This window comes from Biomphalaria glabrata, chromosome 18 (genome assembly GCF_947242115.1).
Source record: "Biomphalaria glabrata chromosome 18, xgBioGlab47.1, whole genome shotgun sequence".
Taxonomy (NCBI): Eukaryota; Metazoa; Mollusca; class Gastropoda; family Planorbidae; genus Biomphalaria; species Biomphalaria glabrata.
The window spans coordinates 10,521,684-10,547,395 of NC_074728.1; the positions used below are offsets into that span (position 1 = coordinate 10,521,684).

The 25,712-nt window shown below is 33.8% G+C and overlaps 1 protein-coding gene and 1 long non-coding RNA gene across 7 annotated transcripts; one reads left to right on the forward strand and one right to left on the reverse strand.

The window, feature by feature from the left end:
• Nucleotides 1-130: 130 nt before the first annotated feature.
• Nucleotides 131-9,810, reverse strand: LOC106051741 (zinc finger protein 99-like). Of its 6 annotated transcripts, XM_056016788.1 has the most exons (3): nucleotides 9,586-9,767; nucleotides 6,127-6,198; nucleotides 131-6,026 (listed from the first exon to the last, which is right to left on the reverse strand). In XM_056016788.1, exon 3 carries the CDS (start codon nucleotides 6,005-6,007, stop codon nucleotides 4,190-4,192), a length of 1,818 nt encoding a protein of 605 aa, XP_055872763.1. In that variant the 5' UTR covers nucleotides 6,008-6,026; nucleotides 6,127-6,198; nucleotides 9,586-9,767; the 3' UTR covers nucleotides 131-4,189. The 6 variants fall into 6 exon arrangements, with proteins under 6 accessions (XP_055872763.1, XP_055872765.1, XP_055872760.1 ...); XM_056016790.1 differs by lacking the exon at nucleotides 6,127-6,198 and having other exon boundaries at nucleotides 9,740-9,810; XM_056016785.1 differs by lacking the exon at nucleotides 6,127-6,198.
• Nucleotides 9,811-10,233: 423 nt separating this feature from the next.
• On the forward strand, nucleotides 10,234-12,087 carry LOC129923870 (uncharacterized). The gene is made up of 4 exons (XR_008775807.1): nucleotides 10,234-10,449; nucleotides 11,217-11,392; nucleotides 11,630-11,768; nucleotides 11,932-12,087. It is a non-coding gene; the product is annotated as an uncharacterized LOC129923870 (long non-coding RNA).
• The last annotated feature ends 13,625 nt before the right edge of the window (nucleotides 12,088-25,712 follow it).

Sequence of the window (25,712 nt, forward strand, 5' to 3'; positions counted from 1 at the left end):
ATTTTAAATTGTTTTTTTTTTTTCAAATGATCTTTTTTTTTTTTGCAAGGTGTAAAACAGATGCATTAATCAAGTAATATTTATGATAATTAAAAAAAAAAAAAAAAAGCAGAGATAATAAAAATTAGAATACTTAAAAAAACATTTTATTTTCAAGGAAATGACCAAATATAATAATAAATAATCTGCTGTGCTATGATTTCATACTATTTCATTTTATGGTTATTGCAATCATCATACTACCTTTTCCATTCCTGCTATATCAACCCTTGTTTGTTAAATTCATTTTCTTGGCAAGTTCTAGCTACCTTTATTTAAAGTCTGATTGGCAAGAGGTATTTACATATGGTACTGAATTGTACAAAAACATGTAGACAACATGTGTAATAACTGGACATGAACAAAAATAGAACAAATTGACAGAAAGATCAGAACAAAAAGGAACTAATTGAAATAGACATTTTACATAATGCACTAGAATAAGTTTTGTTTGCTTTTATGCCCATCTTATAGAAAGATTAATAGACGGACTAGATATAAAATTTGAAAGATAGATAGCTGTCAATAAGGGTATATTAAATCTGCACATCATAAAAAAGTAGATTACCAGTGTTGCATTATCCACTGAGGATTGAAAAACAAAATAAAATAGTTTCCTTAACATAAAATAATGTACACAATTTGTTAAATTATATTTGACATTTTAGTTTTGGTGGCACAGAAATAAAAGCATCTAGAATATAAATTTTAAAATGTAATAAATAAGGCTTTTCTTTGAGTATATTTTAAAAATATAATCAATGTATGACAACTTCAAAAAACTCTTAACACAAATATGTATTCTAACCGTTACTCAGACTAGAATTAATAGCTTGTGAAGTTGCAATTATACCTAAAAGCATTTAATATTAACCCTATCCCTAATATATATATAGGTTTAAATGTTATATACATTAAACTCAAAAATACAATTCTTTAATAAATATATCTATTAATCTTGTTAGCACAGCCACAGAAAAATCCATATAAACATATAACAAAAATATACATAACACTAGAAGTATGATGCTGTTTGTCATAGAATAAAATAATATACATATTATAAGACATACTCCTTCAATTTTAAAATAATTAAAATGAAGCTAGTAAGTGTTAGTAGAATACAAGAACTAAATGGAACAACAAATGAACTTTCCAACAAACAAAAGTTCTTTGGCATTTCCTTGTCTAGTGTTAAACGAAAGGAAGACTTATAAAAATGTCAAAGGGATAAAAAAAGCTAAAATTGGAAGAACATTTGAAGATGGTAAAAAAAGTATGTATTGTCTGCAGGTTAACAAATAATGAGCTTCTTGAGTAATTAAAACAATGAACCTCAGAATCAACTCAAATTATAACCAAATACATAAGAACAAATATATGGATGTCAAAATGTATAGTGTTGACAGGACCAGGTTAAATTTACTGAGATCAGTGATGCTATAAACATACTCTGTCCAATGACTCCCATCTACATAATCTTTGGGACGGTGAAAATTCTTTGAGGTGCCCAAAAGACCTTTCTTGAGGAACAGTGCCAGGAAAGAAGAGGACGATAGAGAAAGTAAACTTGCCTCTCATTGAAAGAGATTCTATCCAAAGCAAAAGACAGGAATGGAGAAAGATGGTCAACAGATCAGATTTTCTGCCACAACAGTTCAACACACTAAGGGAGAATATTCAGGAGTAATGCTTTTTGTGTATAGACAATTCCACTGGGGTAAAAATGCTGCATTTTTCATGAGAAACATCTGACAACCCTTAGAATGGTATAAAACACTTCAGCTTTTTACATAGTTCTTACTACTAGGAAATGTAAGTTATGATTTTTTTTAACAAATATATTTATCATGCTTGACTAGCACAATTTCCATGCGATTCAAAAAAAAAAAAATCCATTTGGGATTACTGGTAAAAATTCAAGTTGAGACCCTAAAGAATCCTTATATAAATTTGCGAGCAAGAAAGAGCCTTCTAAGAAAGGGTAAATGGGATTTCTAGTAAAGTCTTTTTTATACTTAAAAGACAAGGTCAATTTTAATTAGTCAAGCTTCTTTCTTGTAAGTAAACTATTCTAATAAAATATAATTGCTACAAGAATTTCATATTCATTTCAAAATTATTGTTTTTCTGTGATCTAATTTAAAGGAATTAAACTTCAATGAAGTTAACGGTGTCTCACTTTAGTGTTTAACTTAATTAGTCATGTGGGTTACTTTATATTGAGAGAAATATAAAAACCTCACTAACAGAACGCTACAATATTGTAGAAAATTATTCATTAAAAAAAAACAACACTTTGTGCCCTTTTATTACATTACTTTGCTTGTTACTTTCAAACTTGTGTAACATTTTATGGGCAATTATCACAATGGACAAAACAAACAAAAAAGTAACTGGGATGACAGAAAACTTTTGCTGTTATTGGAATCAATAAAGGCTACACAATATCAAGACACACATATATATATATATATTTTAAACTGGGGAGACACAATTTTAATTTTGCTATCATGTTTTACACAACTATTGAAAATTTTACTGGAAACTAGAAAAGCATCCTTTGTTGCTTATTTTAATTCGGTTATGAAGACATAAAATTTTGATAGTATTCTTTTATTTGCACTTAACAATTTGTTTCCTAAAAATTTTTTTCTATTTAGCTACTCCAGAATCACTGTTGTCATAAATAAAAATACTGCATTCAAAGACTATTAGTTACACTTAAAGGCTGCCTGGTCATGCAGTATGTGCCCTGGACTGTCGATTGATTGTCTCAATGGTCCAGGTTTCATACCCTGCCTGCTGCTATTCCCCTCGTCCCGCGGGAGGTTTGAATTAGTAGTAGAAAATCTGAAACATGTACAACAAAATAAAAAACATTGAGTTGAAAATGATGGGAAACCATTTGGTGTTATAACTATAATCATTGCTTTTTTTGTAATAAAAATTGGTGCCGGTACTCAGTGATGGATTGCCTAACTTTTAACTACTAATAAATTAATAATGAACATTAAAATAGAAGAAAAGCAATAATTTTTTTCCCAAATTGAAAAAGGTGACGGTGCGTACCATCACAAAAAAAGTCCTGACTATAATCATAAAACATATGATAGTAATTTCAGTACAAGAATTTCGTTTGGGCATTCAATTCTACATTCTAATATTGTCCACATTATGGCAAACAATCAGGTACACTTTAATACTGGGTAAAGGGGCTGAGTATATTTTCATGCCCTCACATCTGGCTAGTGAAGCCTATTTTGATATGGAATGTTTGGCCACAAACTGGGCATGGACGTTTCTTTCTTATTGTCAAGTCTGTTCTGCCACAGCTTATCTAGTGTCTTTGTCAAGTTAACAAGCAGTTCTTACAGCCACTGTCATTTGGTGCAGTCTCCCAGAGAACACTACCATGCAAAACATCCAACATAGCAACAGTTCTTTCAACAAAAAAGAAAGGTAATATTTTTTTTTATGATACTGTTCACTTTTCATTAAGGGTTTTTAAGATATGATTCACTTATACAGATGTATACATCTATTTGGTAATGGTAGTTCTTAAATACTAACCAGACAAGAATACATAAATCTCCTAATGTAATAGGATTTAAACTAATATGGACTAAAAATGATTGCAACAGACAATTGATAAACATTTCCTTTTGTTAACAATAAAACTGCTATAAAAACTCACATGACAAAATTATACTATCTACCTCTGTCAATTGAACAATGTCTAGAATTTACTGAAACTAAAAAAAAAAGTAAAACCTTGCCCTTCTGGATAATTTCATGAAGTTCTTATACATTTTATGTCTTGCTCATCAACCAGAAATGAGATCACCAGTGGTTTGTAGCGAAACAATGATAAGGTTAATTAAGAAGTGCATTCTAGTGATGATGGTACAATCAATAGTTCAAGTGTTTCCAGTTTTTGTTTCTTAAAATTAAGATGAAAGAAGCAACTTAAAATATGTATTTACCAATGCTGACAGATGGTGACAGTTCTAAAAGTTGGGAGCAGTGTGTAAAGAAGTTTGGAATTAAACATGCATTCACAAGCCAGAGGCCTACAGGATATGATATAAAAATTGAACAAAATATAACAAATGTAAAAACTATTCATTTTGCTTAACAAACAGTATGTTTAAAAAGAATGAATTGATAAATGTCTTTCAAGCATGTCTAGCTTTGGAAAAGTGTCAGGGCACTTTTCACACTTGTAGGGTTTTTCTCTGAGATGAAGGAGTTCGTGCTTCTTGGCGCTGTAACTGTACTGGAATGTCTTATTACATCTGTAACAATGGTATGGCCTCACATCTGTATGAATTATTTTATGTTTTCTCAAGTGAGTGCGAAAAGAGAAAGACTTTTGGCAAACATCACAGGAGAACGGCTTCTGTCCAGTATGAATGAATTGGTGTTTCCTCAAATTTTTTTTGCAAGACAAAAACTTCCCACAGATAGTGCACTCAAAGAGCATCTTCCCAGTGTGAATGACATTGTGCTTCATGAGGCTTTGACTGGAGGTAAAGAGCTCAGAACAAATGTCACATCTGTAAGGACTCTCCTCAGTGTGAAAACGCATGTGATTCTTAAGAGACGTTGGGCAAGAGAACTCCTTGCTGCAGAGCTCACACTTATGTGGCTTCTCTTTTGTGTGGGTCGACATGTGTCGCTTGACCTCGCAGGAGCGGGAAAAGAGCTTGCCACAGATCTCGCACTTATGATCTTTGATACCAGTGTGGGTCAGCATGTGCCTCTTCATCCTGCTTTTAGCAGAGATGAACTTGCAGCAAATCTCACACATTTTGGATCTATTGGACCTGTGAACAGAGTCCCTGTGTCTTTTTAAGCTAACCTTGTTGGAGAAACAGCTATCACAGAGTGAGCAGCGAAATATACCCATCATACTTTTAGTGAAACTATTGGTCACATTCACAACGCTATTCTCTCCTTCCTTGAGATTAACTTTAGTACCAGTATCAAGAATAGGTTCAACAACAGTCAACAATGGCACTGATCGTTTGTTTGAAGATTTTCCATGAACAGCTACATGTGTCTGTAGCTGATCGTGTGTAAGAAACAGTTTACCACATTTAACACATTCAAAGTCATAAGACAAGTTTGGCTCACATTTGAAGTCTGCCCCAATCATGCCATCAGCTAAACCATCTGCACTGCCAGAAGCTATTTGGTTGGCTATAGCAGCATGCACAGTTTTAATATGCCTTTTGATGTGTGTAGCTCTAGTAAAGAACTTCAAACATATGTAGCACTGATGTGGCTTTAGCCCAGTGTGCCTTAACTTGTGTCTCCTATAAGATCCACTGTGAGAAAATGACATGCTGCAAACCTCACAATTGAATGGCTTCATTCCTATGTGAATGTACAAATGCTCTTTGAGATTTTTACTTTCGGCAAATAATTTATTGCACAAGCAACACCTTGAAGACATTTTTTTCAGCACAATGAGTTTTTTTTGCTTTTTCTCTTTAGTTTTATATTTACCTCTATTTTTCTTAGTCACATTGAGCATTAACAATTTTTTAACTTTTTTTTTAGATTTTCGTTTGCCAATGGAGCCATGAGTAAGATGTGAATTCATTAGTCTGTCTTTGACAAGATTATAACTATCAGCTTTCTCGGCAACCATAAAGTTAGAATCTTCCAGTTTAATTTCTGTTTCGGAATCCAAAGGTGTCTTTGTTAAAACATCCTCTTCCCCGTAAAACATTAGCTCTGCCATGCCTTGTTTGACTTTATTACTGAAGTCTACGTAATCTGAGCTTTTGTTCAATGCATCATTGATTTCATTAGCAGTTCTGGAAGACTTTTCCTTCTTTGATTTGAATCTCTGACTAGATCTTATAGGAACCCTTAAGTCTTTATGATCTGCCTCAAGGTTAGATTTATGGCATTCTTTTGATGAGTGATTCACTTTAACGCCACTGTTTACTTCCATTATCAAATGATATGATAACCTGTGAAATAAATTATACAACATCTATAAGTTTGTCAGCTTTAAAAAAAAAAAAAGTAGAGTACATAATTTAGTACATATCAATCAAATCAATGTAGTACCAGTGATAAAACTATTTGAACTTTTACATCCTTTCTTAAAGGTCAATTAATTCCTCACAGGTTAAAATGAAGCTGCAACAACAGAATGTAAGAAGCATCTCTATTAAATGCAGTACAGTGTGTGTCTCTCTATCTCTCTCTCTAGACTTAGATCGATCTATCTATCTATCTATCAAATCTATCTCTCTGTATATATATATATATATATATATATATCATGGCCGTAGCCTGGGGTGGGGGTGGGGGGGGGGGGGGGGGAAATTGGAATTTAGTGACTGATTTTTTGTTTTGATTTTATTTTAGGTGAGATTTTAATACTAAACTATCACTTGCCCCAGCACAGCAAAGGAGGTTTTGAGTTTAAAACCCCTACCAGGGGGGGTTTTGAGTTTAAAACCCCCTACCAGGGGTTTTCGCAGTTAATTCACCTCTTCTATAACACTAAACAAACAGAAATGCAAACGACAATCCCCCAAATTTTACTAGCACAGTTAAGGAAGATCTTGATTTTTAAACACCCATCAAAATTTACGATAAATCACCTCTTCAATATAAAAAAAAGAAAATTACACACTCAAAATTCTATGAGCGTAGCCAAAGGGGTTTTGAGTTAACCCCCACCCTCTCTTCTGTAGGGTTTGAAACTAAAAAATACCCGGTATAAAAAAACGCAAATTACGCACTTAAAATGTTATGAGCGTATCTAAATGGGTTTTGACTCAGTTTGAAATTTAAACCCAATTTCAGTGGGGTATGAAGCTAAAAATACCTCTGCAATATAAAAAAAGCAAATTATACACTCAACATGTTATGAGTGTATTCAAAGGGAGTGGAGTTTGAAGCTAAAAAATTCCTCTTCAATATAAAAAAAGGAAATTACACACTAAAATTATTTGAGTGTAGCCAAGACAATTGGGGACTTTGAGTTTAAATCCCTCTCCTACAGATGGCTTTTTTTTAAAGTTTAAAACCCCTCCAGATGGTTTTGAGTTAAAAATCCCCCTACAGAGCGTTTTGAGGTGGAAAACCTCTATCTTCAATATTATTCTAAAGCAGTTACTAAATTATATGACCGTAGCTAAATGGGGTTTTGATTTTTAAAAAAAACAGAACTCCAGAGTTTTTTAGTTTAAAACCCCCAACAGATTATTTTGATTATAAAACTTCCCTTTTCGATATAAATCTAAAGCAAACTACAGTCACTTACTTCCAAGAGCGTATTCAAGAGAGGTTACACATTTCTACCAGTGGCGGGGCTCAATTAATAAAGTGCAGTGAATAGTCATCTGCCGAAATTGAAAAACACTTAATGTGGCTCAACAAAGATGGCTAAGACCCCTTGCTGTCAATTGCGGGGAGTCTACAATTTTTCCACTAACTCCAGGAAGAACCTATTCTAGAGCACAATAAGCATCTTCCGAAAGAATGATGGGTCAGAATGTAATTTATAAAGATTATATACACACACACACATACATACATATAAATAAAAGTGGGAAGCGTGGTCGAGAGGCTAAGTGTGCTTGAGCTTGGCTTGTCTTGGCTACCTAGAAGGGGGCTTGAGGTTCGACACCTGACTCGGGCAGACTTTTACTGAGCGCCTAAAGGCAGCACGGAAAACTAACTCCTAGATACCTCCTCCCCCGACTGGTCCACAAATGAGATTGGACCAAAGCGCTCTGAGCATGCTATAAGCATGAAAGTAGCGCTATATAAAAGCTATAATAATAAATTTTTTTTTTGACGCGGGGGGGGGGGGGGGGGGGGATAAAAAATAAAAAAATCGGTAATAGGCGATATTATGCCGCCCACGCCCGATCCGGTTCTTTCTGTGGTCTTACTGTAGACAATAAGCTCCTAAACCTACCCTCCAAAGCTGTACCATCGCAAATTAATATTAAGCCGAAAAAAAAAAAATTTAGTTTTCAAGTTCTTTTATCATTGTTGTAATGAAAAATACGCCATTTTGTTTACTACGTTCTTAAGAGGATGTAACTCTCCATCCCAGAAGTTTAAAAAACAATAAACTAAGAGCAAGTATCACTGAACTATATATTATTTTGATGGAATTTAGTATGATCAAAATTTAGATTTAGTGCTAGCTTTAGGGTTAGGGTTAGAATTAGGTTTAGGGTTAGGTTTAGAATTAGGGTTAGGTTTAGAATTAGGTTTAGGTTAGGATTAAGTTTAGAATTAGGGTTAGGGTTAGAATTAGGGTTAGGTTTAGGATTAGGATTATTAGGTTTAGAATTAGGGTTAGGGTTAGAATTAGGTTTAGTGTTAGGTTTAGTGCTAGGTTTAAGATTAGGTTTAGAATTAGGGTTAGGTTTACTGCTAGGTTTAGGGTTAGGTTTAGAATTAGGGTTAGTTTTAGGATTAGGGTTAGGTTTAGAATAGGTTTAGTGAAACCTAACCCTAACCTTAAATCTAACCCTAAACCTAGCACTAACCCTAAACCTAACCCTAAACCTAGCACTAACCCTAAACCTAAATACTAAACCTAACCCTAAACCTAAATACTAAACCTAACCCTAAACTTAATTTCCTAAATCTAGTACTAAACCTAAACCTAAATACTAACCCTAAACCTAATCCTAATTCTATACCTAATTCTTATTCTAAACCTAACCCTAAACCTAGCAGTAAACCTTTTATTTTGATCCTACTAAACCTAATCCTAAACTATAATATAGTGCTCCAAACGATATATAGTTCAGTGACATTTTTTTCTTTACTTCCTCTTCAGAACATCATAACAATATGGCGTTGCCTCTATTACAGCAATAATAAGGAACCGTAAAAACTAAATATTTTTTTTTCGGCTTAATATTATTATTAATTTGCGATGGTACAGCTTTGGAGTGTAGGTTTATGAGCCTATGGTCTACGGTAGGACCACAGAAAGAACCGGATCAGGCGTGGGCGGCATAATATCGCCTATTACCAAAAAATCTAATTGTCCTTAGATAAAAAAAATCCCCCCCCCCCCCCAAAAAAAAATCCTGGCTACACCCATGATATATATATATATATAGAGAGAGAGAGAGTTTGAGGATGCTTTTCAAGATCTCTAACTCAATCAATAAGCTATCAACTAGAATGTCTGGCCATTCTAATATTAGGCTAATTACTAAATAATTTAAAATAAGCATGCATACAAATTACAATTGCATAACCCATAATTATAATATGATGGGCATGGGGCCTCATGGGCCATATCGGGAAGTGCATACGCAGCATCATCTATACTCTATAGTCTATAGACTCTCATAGTCTATCCTATAGTAATCTATGCACTAATAAATAAAATTATTTATAAGACTAATACTAATAGACTCTACACATTAGACATTATTATTATACAGATCTAGACATTTAAGTTTAACTTAGTAACTTAGTTTTTAAGAGACTAAAGTCAAGAGATCTAGACTATCTATTACTATTAATATTCTAATTTACTAGATTTGTCTTCAGTGTCTACACTCTAAGATCTAGATCTCTCTATATAGATCTATATCTACTATCTAGTTTACTAGATCTAAATTAGGTATGATCATCTAGATTATTCTAGATCTATGTCTATATAGATCTAGAACTAGATTCTAGATCATACTAGACTAGAATAGATGTGGACTATATAAATCATTTTCCCATAATTCTTTAAGTTTACAACGGGAGTTGTCTTCTCATAACGCTTTTTGTTTACATTTTGTTTACCTGCCAACTCTCTTTCTATTTCTATTCCACAGAACGTCTCTCGAGATATAGGATAACCACACAAACCAAGTAAACGTTTACCTAATCCATTGGTCGGCAACCTTTTGAGTCGGAAGAGCAAAAAAGTTAAAATTGACAAATTTTAAAGTTTTTAAATAGCCACAAAAATGTTTTTTTCTTGCCAACAATAAATATAACTCGCGTAATTGATTTTTTTATGAAAGAAAAAAATATTCATTCATAAGAAAATATACATATTGAATATACATATTGTAACTCCGCTCCCGAGCCACACTGACGGTGCGCATCAGAACGCCATTGAACACACGTAGTGGAAGACATGTTTAGATAGGAAGAAGTACTGTGGGTGATCTGGCTAAAAGTCATGGGAGTTTGAACAGTCTGGTAGGGTAACGTGGGGCAAAAAGCCCTTCGGGGTAAAAGGCCTTTCTTAATTTTTGTGCGAATGGCTTATTGGATGATTCAAATTAAGACTTCCTGAGATAGCTTACTTCCGTTCTTTTAATGCACATTGAGCTTGATGTAGTAGCTTTTCAATTTATCGTCACAGATCACTTTGAATTTTTCTACCTATCTCACTATAAGGTAAGGGCTCATTTTATTTGTCTGTATTTTTATTATGTGTTATTTTATCCTTAATTGTAAATATTCTTTGCAAAGGATTTTCAATTGAAATCCTTATAGATGTTGCTATACTCTAAAAGCGCCATGGTGAAAGTTAATATTATCGATCGTTTCAACATCACCTATGTTGGGGTAAAATGCCCATTAGAGTTGGGGGCAGGAAGCCTTTATCGAAATCTGGTCATAAAGGATCTAGATGTATAATGTATAAAATCTAGAAATCTCTATAAATTTTAGACTTCATTGTCGCTAGATTTAAGATTATTCTAGATTTATATTTAACTAGATCTATAATATACAAATAATCTACAAAATTCTAGATTCTAGACTGGAATCTAAGAATAAATTATATAAATACAAGTTCAATAGGTCTAAAATGTAAATTAGAAAAATATATCTAAATCTAGATCTATTATAAATAAATCTAATAAAATATCTAGTCTAGATCTAGTAGATCTATTTCTATAACTATATGTCTTTATCATTATATAATATTATTATATAAATCTATAATAATAGATTTTTATTCTGTACGTAATAGTGATTTGGCCTTTTTTTTTGGGTATTCTAGTCAATCCAGATGAGACAGCAATTAGTATGCGTATTTGTGATACTTAGATTAGAAAGTAATAGTAAGATCTAGTAGGGCTGTAGATCTAATCTATAAATTATACCATATTAGTAAGTTTAACTATAGATTTATATTTTCTGTTTGTAAAATGTTTCAGATGTTCCTTCAGAGTTGAAGATTATTACTTCCTAGTCCAAACCTCCCGCAGGACGACAGGGGATGGGAGCGGGCAGGGTTTAAACTCTGGACCACTGACAAATCTGAACGACAGTCCAGCGCGCAAACCGCACGACCAAAATATCTAGTCTAGATCTAGTAGATCTATTTCTATATGTCAGTATCATTATATTATTATATAAATCTATAATAATAGATTTTTATTCTGTACGCGATAGTGATTTGGGGTATTCTAGTCAATCCAGATGAGACAGCAATTAGTATGCGTATTTGTGATACTTAGATTAGAAAGTAATAGTAAGATCTAGTAGGGCTGTAGATCTAGTCTATAAATTATACCATATTAGTAAGTTTAACTATAGATTTATATTTTCTGTTTGTAAAATGTTTCAGATGTTCCTTCAGAGTTGAAGATTATTACTTCCTAGTCCAAACCTCCCACAGGGCGACAGGGAATGGGAGCGGGCAGGGTTTAAACCCTGGACCACTGACAAATCTGAACGACAGTCCAGCACGCAAACCGCACGACCAAGTAGCCATCCATTTTCTAGATCGTTATTATTTATTCTACTTTTGCCTGCTATGTTTGGAATTATATATATTTATCTTTTGAGATCCATAAGCTTTTAAAGTTTAAAATGTGCACAATTTAATTTAAAAAAAAAAATTTTTTTTATTTTTTTTTTTCATTTCAGAAAATGTTAATATATTACCAGAGAAAAACACAAGGCTCGTATGGTCAACATTCTTGACAGAAGATTTAAAAGCTATCGCTGATGGGATGCCACTTAACAATGTCTCCGAAAAAATTACATTTATAATTATTAAATATTTCACTTATACTTTTTAAATTTGTTTGTCAAAATTTATTATTTATGTTTGTGTATACCAAATATCGCAAGCTAAAATTATTTAAAAACAAATTCATGTGTTTATATAATTACATACTGGTACACTAATACATACAACTAAGAGCTGAAAAACGTAAAAATAATTTTTAAAGTTTTTAGTTTTCATTACTTTTGCTTCTGCATTTTAATCAATTTTCTTTTTTATCTTGTTTACAAACTAAAATTGAAAACAAAATTACCAGCCTAAATTTATACACAAAAACAAACATCTACGAAGAAAAGAAAATCCTTATTTGCTTGAACATAATTAATAATCAATTATCATTATTATTCTTGTGTGCAAGGATAAAAAAAAAATTATTTGAAAACAAAATTACACATACAAATATATATACACAATAATATATACACCTAAGAGATTTAAAAAGCAATTAAATTCTTTATTTACCACAATTTTTGCTTTGGGGTAAGTGGCCCTTGGAAGGGCTTTTTGCCCCAAGTGTGGGGTAAAATGTCCCTTAAAATTTTTTTTAAATTTCATGCAATAATTTTTAGATGCATTGAAATAAATTTATTTTAAAAACTAATTTGTAAATTAGACATGTAACACTAAATGAAAACCAAATTTAAGATAAAATTATATTAATAAGCTAGCTTGTATAGGCCATAGAAGCTTAAGGGGGGCTTTTTGCCCCACGTTTCTACTGAGTGCTGTCCTGTATGCTACTAGGAAACTGTTTGGGAGACCTGGAGCGACGCTGGGAAGTATGTCGGTGGTCTGTTCTGTGTTCTGGTAGGACTCTTAGAACTTAAGACATATTACTCCCTGTGACTTTATAGCAGAATTCCAAGTCTAACTAGTAACTATTACTATTTGTTGATGCTTATATAAACAAATAGGCTACATCGTTTACTATTGCCGACCTGCCTTCCGTTGAGTGCCTGCCTTAGAGTTAAAACAATTGGTGTCAGAAGTGGGATTTTGGCAGCTCAACGAAAGGAAAGAATGACAACGCTTAGGAAGCTAGATGAACTTAGCTGTAAACAGTTAAAAGAGGAGCTCCGAGCCAGGCAGCTGAGGATCTTCTGTTCCAAAGAAAAGATGAGAGCCAGTCTTCGACAGAACCTGGTTGATGAAGGGGACATCTACCTGTTTGAAGTCGAATCAGATATGGAAGATATGCAACAACAGATGGCAGTTCTACTTTGAAAGATGAGTTCTCAGCAAAAATAGTAATTAGAAAAACAAGACAAGATTCTGCTACTACGCTCTTGCGCACGCTCCATTGGCTTCCCGTGATAGCGAGAATCAATTACAAGGTCGCCACACTTTGTCATCAGTGTATATATAACAATGAGATGCCCTTGTACCTTAGAGAACTGATTACTCCATATGTCCCCCAGAGAGCCCTGCGCTTTTAGTGGTGCCACGTTTCTCCCTCAAAAGCTACGGTCTGCGGGCTTTTTAGAGCACGGACCAAAGGTTTGGAACTCAGTCCCCATTGATCTCAGACAGACAACATGCTATACCACTTTTAAGAAGAACATTAAGACCTACTTGTTTAAAACTTTTTTAGATTAGTTTTTGATTTCTATTGTCGTGTTTGTGTTTGTAATGTTATTACAGCACCTTGAGCCTATATTTTGTTGTTTGTTAACAGCGCTTTACAAATAAAATTATTATTATTATTATAAATTATTATTAAGAACAGATGGGAGCTGTGCTCGAAAATATTGGGTCTATGCGAGAACAGTTGAACTCAGGGCTAGGAAACGCCAATGACAAGATAGATGCCATGGACACCAAGATAGATGTCATGGAATCGGTAATCAAAACCGAGTTATTGGCTATGAACCAACGCGTACATGCTGCGGAGGAGAGAATCACCAACACTGACGAACAGATGAATCAGAGGGTCGACGCAGTGAAAGAAAGAGAAGAAGTTTGCTTTGTGGTTGAAGCTACTGCTGTACCTGTTATGAATACCACTACGAGCAAGACAGGTGAATCAATGTGTACCATGCTCGGCAAGACTGATGAACCGATATATGATCTGCTGAACCAGACAGACGAACAGATGGCTATTATGTCCAGAAGAATAAGCAATCCGTTACTCATCGGAGACGCTGATAATGGTAGCGCTGTCAGTGACTGTGGTAACGAGTTTTGCAAGATTTGCTCTCACGATAAGAAGCCTGGCGATTGCTGCGAATATCACAACGATGAGCACATACCTGATCATGTCCACGTGATTTCTGCTGCCTAAACTCAGGCATTTTCCTGACAATTAGTAGGCCTAATATGTTGCAGTTAAATTGAATAAGTTGATAAATTCTAATGTCATTTGTAATATATTCTTATTACTGAGTACATTTTATTTATTATATTACTAGCAGCGATCATGAAAGACCATTTAAATTTAAAAAAAAAAAAAAAATTCAGGCCAAACCAATTACAGAGTTTAAAATTACTCCGTTTTGAACAGAACATCTCAATAAAATCAAAAGAAAAAAAACAACAACAAAAGAAAAAAAACAAAAAAAAAAAACAAACGAAAAAGGGACGATAGAAGACAAATTAAAATAAAAAAAAATTCAGACCAAACCAATTACAGAGTTTAAAATTACTCCGTTTTGAGCAGAACATCTCAATAAAATCAAAAGAAAAAAACAAAAACAAAAGAAGAAAAAAAAAAACTAACAATAAAAAAACAACAACAAGCAAACAATTCCAGAGCAGAAACAATTATAAAAGACCAATGATTCAACGAAAAAGGGACGATAGAAGACAAGCTAAAATACACAAACTAAAAGGTATCAATGTTTGAAATACCTTATCTCGTGAAAATGAAAGAGCCTATGCCTACAAGAAAAGAGGAAATCGTAAAGACCAATTGAATGACCAAAGAAAAAAAGGTCTACCCATTCCGCCCCCTACTAATCCTTATTTAAAGCAGGAAATAACAAATTTCCACCAACCTCCAAGAAATCACAATAGAAATAGTTATCACCTATCTCCAAGAAAGCACAATCAAAATTGATCTGGTTAGAGGTTAGAGTAAATAAGAAATAAATTAGTTTAAAATAAGACTTGTCTTCGAGTCCGAAGTGTAGTGTAGATATACAGTGTAGAGCCAAAACGTTAATAAGATTTGATAAAAAAGACATTTTAGTTAGAGATTAATGAGTAACTAATAGAGTGAATTGAAGATTTTTATAGGCCCTTCATAAAGGAAAAACTATAAATCGCAATGTTTTAGTGTATCCCCTGTCGGAAAAAAAGGACATGGTCTCCTTTAGACGCGAAGTAACTATGGATTTTTTAAAATTTATTCAGTACTCAATAGTATTCCTATAGCCGCAGAAATAAAAGAGTGATCTTTCCTTTACTTCTTCTCGTCCAAACTCTTGAGCGATGAAGAGAATTATATATATATAGAAAGATTATGTGTTGTTTTTGGAAAGTTGGGATAGGGGATATAAATTGCGTGCACAGTGCGCCAGCTATGTTTAATATGCCTCTGATAGACAAATAAAATAATTATAGGTTATGAACTTTTATAGGTAAAATGATAAATATGCAGACTTATTTATTAATTTAGTTTGTTAACTTGACCAAAAGCTACGAGATGGTTGTGTGATCTGTGCAGCGACCAACATCTTCTGCTTTCACTAAATCAGACTTGTAAGACTGTAAGTCTACGTGAACTTTGGTCCGTGTCTCCGATTCTGGTTTCAAAAGAGAAACTTGGATCAGGCGTAGATTTTTCTTGCGGCTTGAAATATGCATTCAATTTGGCAAGGTAACTGCGTAGTTAATATATCTAGATGTCAAGATTACGGTAGAAACTTATAAATTCAAACAGGGGGTACGAGCTAGGACATAATAATTTTTATTTCTGAATGAAATCCCGAAACGAATACAGTAATAGAAAACAATTATTTTTAACTCATTCTCTCCTTATTAACGATACCATCGTTGATTTAACCTCATAAAAATTAATTTTTGGTTTTATAAACTTTAATTTGGACTATATAAGAAGAGCATGCATCCTCCAATAATTGTATACCAAAAGTAATGTTTTCTGATAACAAACAAAGATGTTATTGAAGTTCAATCATAACGGAGTATAATGTACAAATGTGAAAAATGAACAATTCTTTCAAAACGTGTGAAAATAATTACGGAGATAAAGAGTTAAGATTAAAGTAATAACTGACTGGAATCGGTTTGCGACGTTTTGGCTCAGCCGAATCAGCTCTAGGCTTCTGACCAGAATGACGTGGCTATAACTACGGCCTACATCAAAACTGTTAAAGGTTCACAATGGTGATAGTCAAATCGATGACAGCTGATACGTTGTTCCCGAAGAAGAACTTGACGGCAAATACAAGAACTTTATACATAACTATTGGTAATTAATTATTTGTATTGTATAGAACAAGGGAAAGAAATGGCACTTGACAGATGTGGTGGTATAAGTTGAGTTTGCTCCCCCCCCTCCCTGAGTTCTAATTCAAGTCGTACAACTTAAAAAAAAATTGCATTACAAAAGCGATCACGGTAACACTCACACAGATACCCCCCTTCTTCCCCCACCCTTTCCTTACTGGCTCAGACAAATGATAGGATCATAGCGTATTGAGAAAGCTATAAGCATGCAATTGCGCTAAACAAAAACAATTAGTAACAAGGTTACAAAGACAGTTTGTGTAGAAACAGAAACTCAAAAATCGGCCCCCGAAGTGGTCCACCCAGGCATGTAAAAAGGCAGGTTTCAATATTTTCAGATAGAATATCATAATAAAATTATATCAAAGGCAAATGAAAGAGAAGAATGGAGAAAGAAGGTTGACAGATCCTGTGTGGTGGTCCAACGGTTTAGAAGACCAAGGGATAGGTGAAAGAGAAGGTGAAGCTAGATGTGAACCTGGCCTAACTGATGCCATATAATGAATATCCAATTGATCTATCAGTTTTGTAAAGGGTCAATCAATCTCTTATTCAAAGTCTCAAGAAAAACAATAACAACGTTTCCGTAAAAAAATTCCTTTTTTCTTGTGTATGCAGTAACCTGTTACAGTTCACGCGACAATATGAAAAACTGCTTATTAATTGTTTTTTTTTATTTCTGTTGCACTTTTGTTAAACTAAAACTCAGTTTCAACTAAAATAAGGTAATTAAACTAAATGTTAATTATGAATATAAAAATATAGTTAAACAAAACTAATGAAAATTAATAAAACTATAACAAACTTTTTCATAACGTTTTTTTTTTTTGGGGGGGGGGGGATGTAAACTAGACATAAACTATAATCATTCGACGCTATGCCTACGTTTGATATAGGCCTAATTCTTTTAACATTGTAGAAATATTTATCCATTATAAAATCAATAATAAAGAAGATGTTTCTAACATAAACGTTAAGGCACAATAAAAGTTGAAAAAAAAAATGTCTAAATAAATATGTGGGCTTGTATTTTTGCCTTGAATTTAAACCTTTACCTGGTACTTTAAAAAAACAACAACATTATATTCTAAAGTTGGTTATCCTAATGCTTTGAGATCGGAACAACCCCATTCATGATATTGGATAGAAGCTTTTGGCAAAAATGTTTAACAACATTTTATAATACTGCTACTTTCAATTGCACATATTGACTCCCATAACTTCTACTTTACCCTCTTCAAATGCAGAATGACAAAATAGTTGATAACTGCTATAATTTTTTTGATAATCAAAGTTGTTTATGTCACATGACCAGAAAGCAGGAATGTCTTCAAACGCTACCACATGTTGAAAAGTTTACACATTTTAATTAAACTTTATAGTTTTGTAACTAGAAAAAAAACAACAACTACGATTTAAACTAAACTATTTTTTTTTCTAGTTAAACTTTGGCCTTAATTTTTTTTTTACTTAAACTAAAAGTTTCTCACTAGTTAGTAGGACAGAACTTACTTAACTTAGATACGCTATACATTTGTAAAAGAATATGAAAAAGAAATCTAAAAGCGTTTGCATAAATGTGTTAAAAATATGGTAAAAACTAATCTTCCATACAAAAAAGCCTCCCGTGTTTGTTACTATTAATAGTGAATAGTTGAAAAAATGGTGACATTTTATGAAAAAACTGCTTGCATTGTTGATTTAAAAAATTAATTTTTTCCCTTTCAGAAAAGAAAAAGTAGACGTTGTATCAGAACTTTGATTGGTCTAAAATATCATGATGTTGGAGTTTCAATATCTTTTCTAGTTTACGAGATCTAAACGGGACGGACCACATAAAACTAATAGCATCTTTTCTCCTCTCGGGAGCCACTAAAAATATTTATAATCGCATTCAATTAAAAACGACATTTAAGATAACTCTGTAATGTACAAGGTAAGATCACTATATGCGTTTTTTTAATACAACTAAATTGTGTATCTTATCTTATAAAATGTTACTTCAAAAAAAAAAGATGATTCCGTCCTACGCGTGTCCCTAAGTCAATCTAGTCACGCATGTTAATCAATGATCTAAACTCTGCCAAGTCATTTTGTTTTCCTGGCTGACTCAGGCAACCCATTTCCATGCTCCATGTTTTAATTTACTCATGGATTTTATTATCTCTTCGTCCATAGCTTTAGCCATGTCAACCAAAGAATGCTTCTTCAGGCTGCTCTGATCTTTGTAATATGTTGCTACCAAGTCTGTAAGTCTACAAATATGTGTGCATTGATTGACAAATGGGTGAATCGTTGTTGTTGTTTTTCTATGCCATTCGTGGGTTACGGCTGTTGTTTTTTTTAATATGGACAGTCTTTTGACGAAACACAAAGATATAGTATACTATAGTTTTAAGGTACGTTTATATATTTTTACTGTTATTTGGGAATTATACCTAGGCAGGGCCGGCATTTGATAATTGGAGGCCTTAGGCGAAGTGTATATATTGGCCCCCAAAATTGACCAAAAAAATTAAAATCAAGCAATTTATTAAAAACATATCTATATCTATATCTATATCTATATCGAAATCAAGCAATACATGTTTGGGACGTTCGTATTGCTAATATGAAGATGACTAGATGACTATATGACTAGATCCTTCCAATCGAAGACGATATGCTGATGTTCCTCTGCATTGATTGAGCCTGCATCTTCCGTGACCGTGTTCATGAATTTTCTTCTGCCCATGAGCCGATTCGTTGACCACTTCTTCTAAAGCCATACCGCTTTTCGTTTGCCCCTTTGATGCAGCAGACTCGAAATAACCTCTCGACATTTTCATAAAAAGGTCTTCCAACGTATTGATAGTCTAAAAAGAAAATCTAAATATGTGTTAGTAAACCCAGAGTCATGGTAAAAATTTAAAGCTAGTCTAGTAGACGTAGAGCAATAGAGCTTTGCTCTCTTTAAGATGGGATCCAAGAAACGCAGTTTTATTTTTTTCTCTAAAAATGTTTTTTTTTGTCCTATGACATTTGCAATGTTCCCACCAATTGGTGGCCTTGGGCGCCTGCCTAGTTTGCCTATGCCTAAGGTAGATCCTGACTTAGAGTTAGGGGAATTTTTTTTTACTACTATTAACTTTCTGCCCCAATTGTACATTAAAGCGGCTTGATTTGATTAGATATTTTATTTCCAAGATATTTTGAGACCCATGGACACGTGTATCGGAAATTGATAAAGTCCCAGGACGATAAAAGGTTGGGTACTGAGCGTTATTGAAGGCGCGGTGGATGAGCGGTAAAGCGCTTGGCTTTTGAACCGGGGTCCCGGGTTCGAATCCTGGGGAAGACTGTAGTTGTTAATTTCGGTATCTTTGTGCGCCTCTGAGCTCTAATTTATCTCAAAGTTTCTAACGACGATGTGAACAGATTCTTCATAGTTGTATCAATGTTATCAGTGTTGTCATTTTTTCTTTATCTAGAAGAGACTTTGACAGAAAAAAAGGAAGTAACCTGCTTTCTTTGACCTAATTTGGTTTTACATCATCAGTTTATGATTGTTGAATACAAATGTTGCAATTCAACTACATTTTTAATATTTTGTAACACCTTCCCAAAGGCTATAAGGTAAAGCGTTTTGAAATGTTCTAAAATTTCTAAAAATTAATGAAAATGATCTTTACTGCAGGTGTGAAGGTGAACATAGATACATTAATAAAAATTTGTCATCATGGAACAGTGTGTACTTACATTACAAGTACTGGTCATATTTCAAATATTATAATTTCAATTTAGTTCAAGTAACTTTGCATAATTGCGTGCCAATTTTTTTTATTAATTTAACGTAATATAAATGTAACGTAACGGTTTCTAAAAGTATAGTTTTTAATATACAGCTGATACTTCATTTTTTTTAAAATGTCCATATTTATAGTTAATGTTTGATTTCATTGGGCATTATGTCTGTACTTCTACTTTTTTTAGCGGCCTCCGAAAGGGGAAAAGACGCTATCAATTTTGTGTGGAATGTCTGTCCGTCCGTTCGTCCCGTTTAGATCTCGCTAACTAGAAAAGATCGTGAAAATCCGACATCATAATATTTTTAAAATATTCAAAGTTCTGATGCAACGGCTACTTTTTCTTTTCTGAAAGCGAGAATAATAATTTCTTAAATCACTTATGCAAGCAGTTTTTTCATAAAAATACACCACTTTTACAACTACTCACTATTAATAGTAGCGCATACGGGAGGCTTTTTGTTCTGTAGTCACAGATTAATAATAAATTACTGTAGACGTTACTATTTAATAATGATAATAACGAGACTGTCTTGATCAAGGTAGACATATATAACTAACTTTTTATTTCCGTCCGATTCTTTGCTTTCGCATAAAACATAAACAACAAACAATGACGTAATATCTCTAATATTAGCACATCCTTCCTTTTGAAGCTATAATCACATCCTTCCTTTAAAGTTCTTAATACTTATATTTACAAGGAATTTTGACAACTCGACCACTTCTGGTTGTCTTGACCGGCACAGCAAATTCTCTAGATGTTGGTTTATAATTGTCTGTTTCTTTTGTTCTAACAGTTTGCTGTTCATTGTCTTCGTCGGTGTCATAGTACCCAGAGATGTCTTCTTCGTAGCTCTTGTTTAAAAACTTTTGATTTCGTCTGTATGTTTTCCCATCATTTGTCTTTATGATGTAAGATCTGGGTGATGGATGTTTCTTAATGACGACTGCTTTCTGCCATGTTTGTCCTAGACGAACTCTCACCTTCTCCCCGACAGAGTAGTCTTTAGGTAACCTTGCTTTTGCATCGTACCTCACTTTGCTTTTCCTCTGTCGTTCGTTGAGTAATGTCTCTGCATTTTCAGCTACCGATGGTTTCAATAGTTTGGGATCAGTTGGAATGATGTCCCTGAGTCTTCTACTCATCAGCAGTTGTGATGGCGAATAAAGCAGTCCGCTTATCGGAGTATTTCTATACTTGAGCATAGCGAGATATGGATCTTTCCCACTTTTGTATGCTTTGTTGAATATCTGCTTTACGATACCAAAATACACTTCACTTTGTCCATTTGATTGAGGGTACCTGGGACTTGATGTTGTTATCTTGAAACCCCATTCAGAAGCAAACTCTCTATATTGATAGCTATTGAATGGCATATTGTCGCTCACTATTTCTTCTGGTATGCCATGTCTAGCAAAAATACCTTTCATTGCCCTGATAACACATTCTGCTGTTTTGTTCTGTAGTCACAGATTAATAATAAATTACTGTAGACGTTACTATTTAATAATGATAATAACGAGACTGTCTTGATCAAGGTAGACAATATTCCATTCTCTTCATGAATACTGTCTTTAAATGACCAATACACTTTCACTGTTTCATGAACTTGAGTTTTTATCTTTGGCCAACCTTCTCTGACATAATTCATTACAAGTTTTAATTTAGCATCAGAATCAGTTTTCCTTCTAATTTCAATAATCATCTGACACCATGTTCTGTAGTCACAGATTAATAATAAATTACTGTAGACGTTACTATTTAATAATGATAATAACGAGACTGTCTTGATCAAGGTAGACATATATAACTAACTTTTTATTTCCGTCCGATTCTTTGCTTTCGCATAAAATATAAACAACAAACAATGACGTAATATCTCTAATATTAGCACACTTTTTAGTAGGAGAGATAAGCATTTAACATATTTTTAATACATTTATGCAAATAGTTTTAGATATTTTGTAAAAAAAAATTACATTTGTGTTGCTAAGTTATATAAGTTCTGTCATACTAACTACTATATTTACACAAAATATGTTTCCTTTTTTTTTTAAAGAAACAAAATCTCTTTAGTATACATATAATTTGGACATAATTTAAAACAACAATTAATAGTTTATTTTTCATATTATTCCGTGAAGTGCAGGCCACTATATCAACTATAAAACACTGTTCTAAATTATTTTTTTATTAAGGAAATGTTTTAAATTTTCTCGAGGATTTGAATAAGAAATTGAGCCTTTACAAAACAATTATATCAATTAGATATTCATTATAAGATATCAGTTAGGCCAGGTTCACACCGCGCCAGGAGGCAAGGCAAAAAGGGGTTTTGGTACACCCCCACCCGGTTACGACCGTAGCAAACAGCTTCGGATAATCCAACTTAACCTGAATCGTCAGTTCTCGCTGAAACGGGTCGAGGTCCATACAGTTGTGGAGCGGTACGAGGAAGATATCCTCATGTGCCAGGAAACTCAACGCCCGGACGACAAACCATCCCTTCTTTATGGCTTTACGGCTTAACGGTGTTCCTGCTCGCGGTGCCAGGTACTCATTACGTTTGTAATGAATTCGTTAACGGCCCGTGATGTGGAATCCTGCGGGACACGGGCAGACGGATAGGCTGATAGTCGAGGTGTTCAAATTGGGTCGTCGATTCACATGCCTAAACCTTTACAACCCACCCAACTGGGGGTGTCCGTAGAAACACGGCCACGCCAAAGGGCGGCAACTGCTCGAGATATGCGACGAAACAAATCTGGTTGTTTTGCAGGGTAGAGACTCCCCCCCCCCCCGACCTTCTTGCACACTGGCAATAGGGGGGGGGGGTGTCGCGACTAGACTTGTCACTAGTGTCAGCTGATTTAAAGTTGCAATAAAGAGTGGACATGCTCGAAGACATCGGTAGCGACCACCTGCCCTAAAATCAAGCAAAACATCAGCCATTAAATTCCGACACCCTTCATCCGCCTGGGGGGGGGGGGATTTCATTGGGGGTGGTGGTTTTGAACCCCAAACTTCCCCCCCTGGCTACGCCCATGTTTGCCTGTGTTATTTGGTGCTACCTCTGTTAAGGCACAAGGCACAAGCGCGAAGGTGCAAAAGTAAGTTTATCGAAGATAAAAAAAAATTTTCTAGCAATAACTCTAATAACAAACAGGCCTGAAAAATAGAACATGTACCTTTATTAAAGCTGCTGTAAGCTAAAATTGTATCTATCTTTGACAGGTGAACCAAATAATAGTGGAGACTGTGAGAACTGTGTCCACTATCACTTTGACAACTTCAGTCTGAACGATAACTACTGCGGTCACAGCTTTAATTTTATCTGTGAAAAACCAGTTGCTGGGTTATTAATTTTGGACCTTAAAAAATGTTTGCTTGTATTATTCGTACGAAGATAAAGCTGTTAAATGTATTAATGTTCACTGTTAAATAATTTTACAAATTGTTTCCCATGGTAGTCCCTCCAGTTGGTGGCTAGGAACGGTTAATAAGCATAAGTATGATGGCAACATTTAGAAAAGTCAATCTAATTAGTGCGTATGCCCCACTTATGTTGACTTCAGGAGGACAAAGATAAGTTCTATGAAGACGTCATGGAAGCCATTGAGATCATTCCTCAAAAAGAACACATTGTCATTCTACAGTAGGATCAGATCGCAGTACCCGGCCAGACTGCCTTGGGCTTTTTGGAATCGGCAGGATTCATTTTTCATTTGAAGATGGTTACGGCCAATAAGATCGTAAAAATGTTACAATTTTCTTCGATTTTTTAAATAACTAAAAGCTTAATTAATAACATTAAAAATTGCCAACAACTAACGCAATCAACCAGCTCACGTGTGTGCACAATATAAATAATAATAAAAAAACTGTTTTCATGCATTTCGTTTGATCTGATTTGTTTTATAAACATGTCGATCAACTTTGGCGTCGTAGTAGCTAGTCAAATCGTTTTTGATTTTTTTTTCTAGAAATTGGTTATAACTATTTTTGCAAGCATGCTTTTCCGGATTTTTTTTAATCGGGGTTACGATGCACCATATGTAAGTGTACAAGGCACGACTTTTGACACATGCGTCATAAGTCTGCCACCCCTGAGTTAGCGTATTGATCTTATGGCTTTAACTGTATTGTAAATCTTATAGTTAATTTTTAATGCGATAGCCCCATTTTAAAATGCACAAATATCATTGTGCGACTACTAGTTCACTGTCTTTCTGACAGAAAATCAATACCATTTGTAAACTTGTAACCATGTTATGGTTTATGGAGTATAATGTCTGACTATGTAGTTAAACAATGTATTATCGTAAAATGCAGCCACTGAAGAGCAAATGGTATCCAGTAGGCCTAGTTGTTTTTTAATCCTTCAGACATAACACAGAAAAGTCCCAAGTAAAACATTGTTTGGACTGTGTATAGTTGTGATGATTGAAAGTAAAATAAGCAATAGTATGATGATGTAATGAGCTGACAGTTTTAGGGAAAATAATTTGCTTTACAAACTTTTAGAAAAGAGAAAATGATTTCAGTACGACGTTTTGTAATCAACATTTTGAAAGTTGAGCTTTTCATTCAACTAGGTAAGAACATTAAAAAATTCTAAAAATACATTGTTTAAAGAGACAACTCCATTATGCAACTTAATATAAAATAACAAAATAATGAAATATATATATATATATATATATATATATATATATATATATATATATATATATATATATATATTTCGTTCAAGCCGTGTATCGAAACCATAATTTTGAAACCTATCTCTGCGTGATAGTGTGTATTTACCAACTGAGCCACCGGGGTCCGGAAATTCGTACATTTAGAGATTATTTATTGATATTAGCATTATATTAGCATTATATAGACATCTAGATCTAATACTAGACCTAGATCTCTGATTAAGATCTACCAAGATCTAGTCTAGTCAAGATCTAGACTCTAGAAAAAAAGAAAAAAAGTTCCCCTTTCAGACCTTGTGGTCTATAGGGTAGATGATGTAAAGGTCATCTGTTTCTGTGGCCTACGGTTAACGAGGGTGTCATGTGGCCAGCACTACATCCAGCCGGCTTTACTTTTCCCCAACTAATGTCAGGTACCCATTAGATCTGGGTGGACTCAGAGGATTCTAGACTCTAGATGTAATCTATATTAAATTTACAAAAAAATAAATGTCTAACACTTGGATATTCTTTCAATAAAATTGAAACTTTAAACTTTAAATTGATCGTATAATTTCGGTACACTAAGGCTGACTAAGCCTGGTACTGTATGCCATGATTGTTTTTTTTTTTTTGTAAGTGTAGTCAAGCCAAATTTAGATTTATTTTTTCTTTGAAAAATTATAACGGTCAAACTAGAG

Coding starts and splice junctions, on each gene's coding strand:
- LOC106051741 (XM_056016784.1), bottom strand. CDS start 9,343: ATGGCCCATGAGGCCCCATGCCCATCATATTATAATTATGGGTTATGC. Junction 6,027..9,284: donor GGGTTATGCAATTGTAATTT/GTATGCATGCTT, acceptor TTTATTTCACAG/GTTATCATATCATTTGATAA.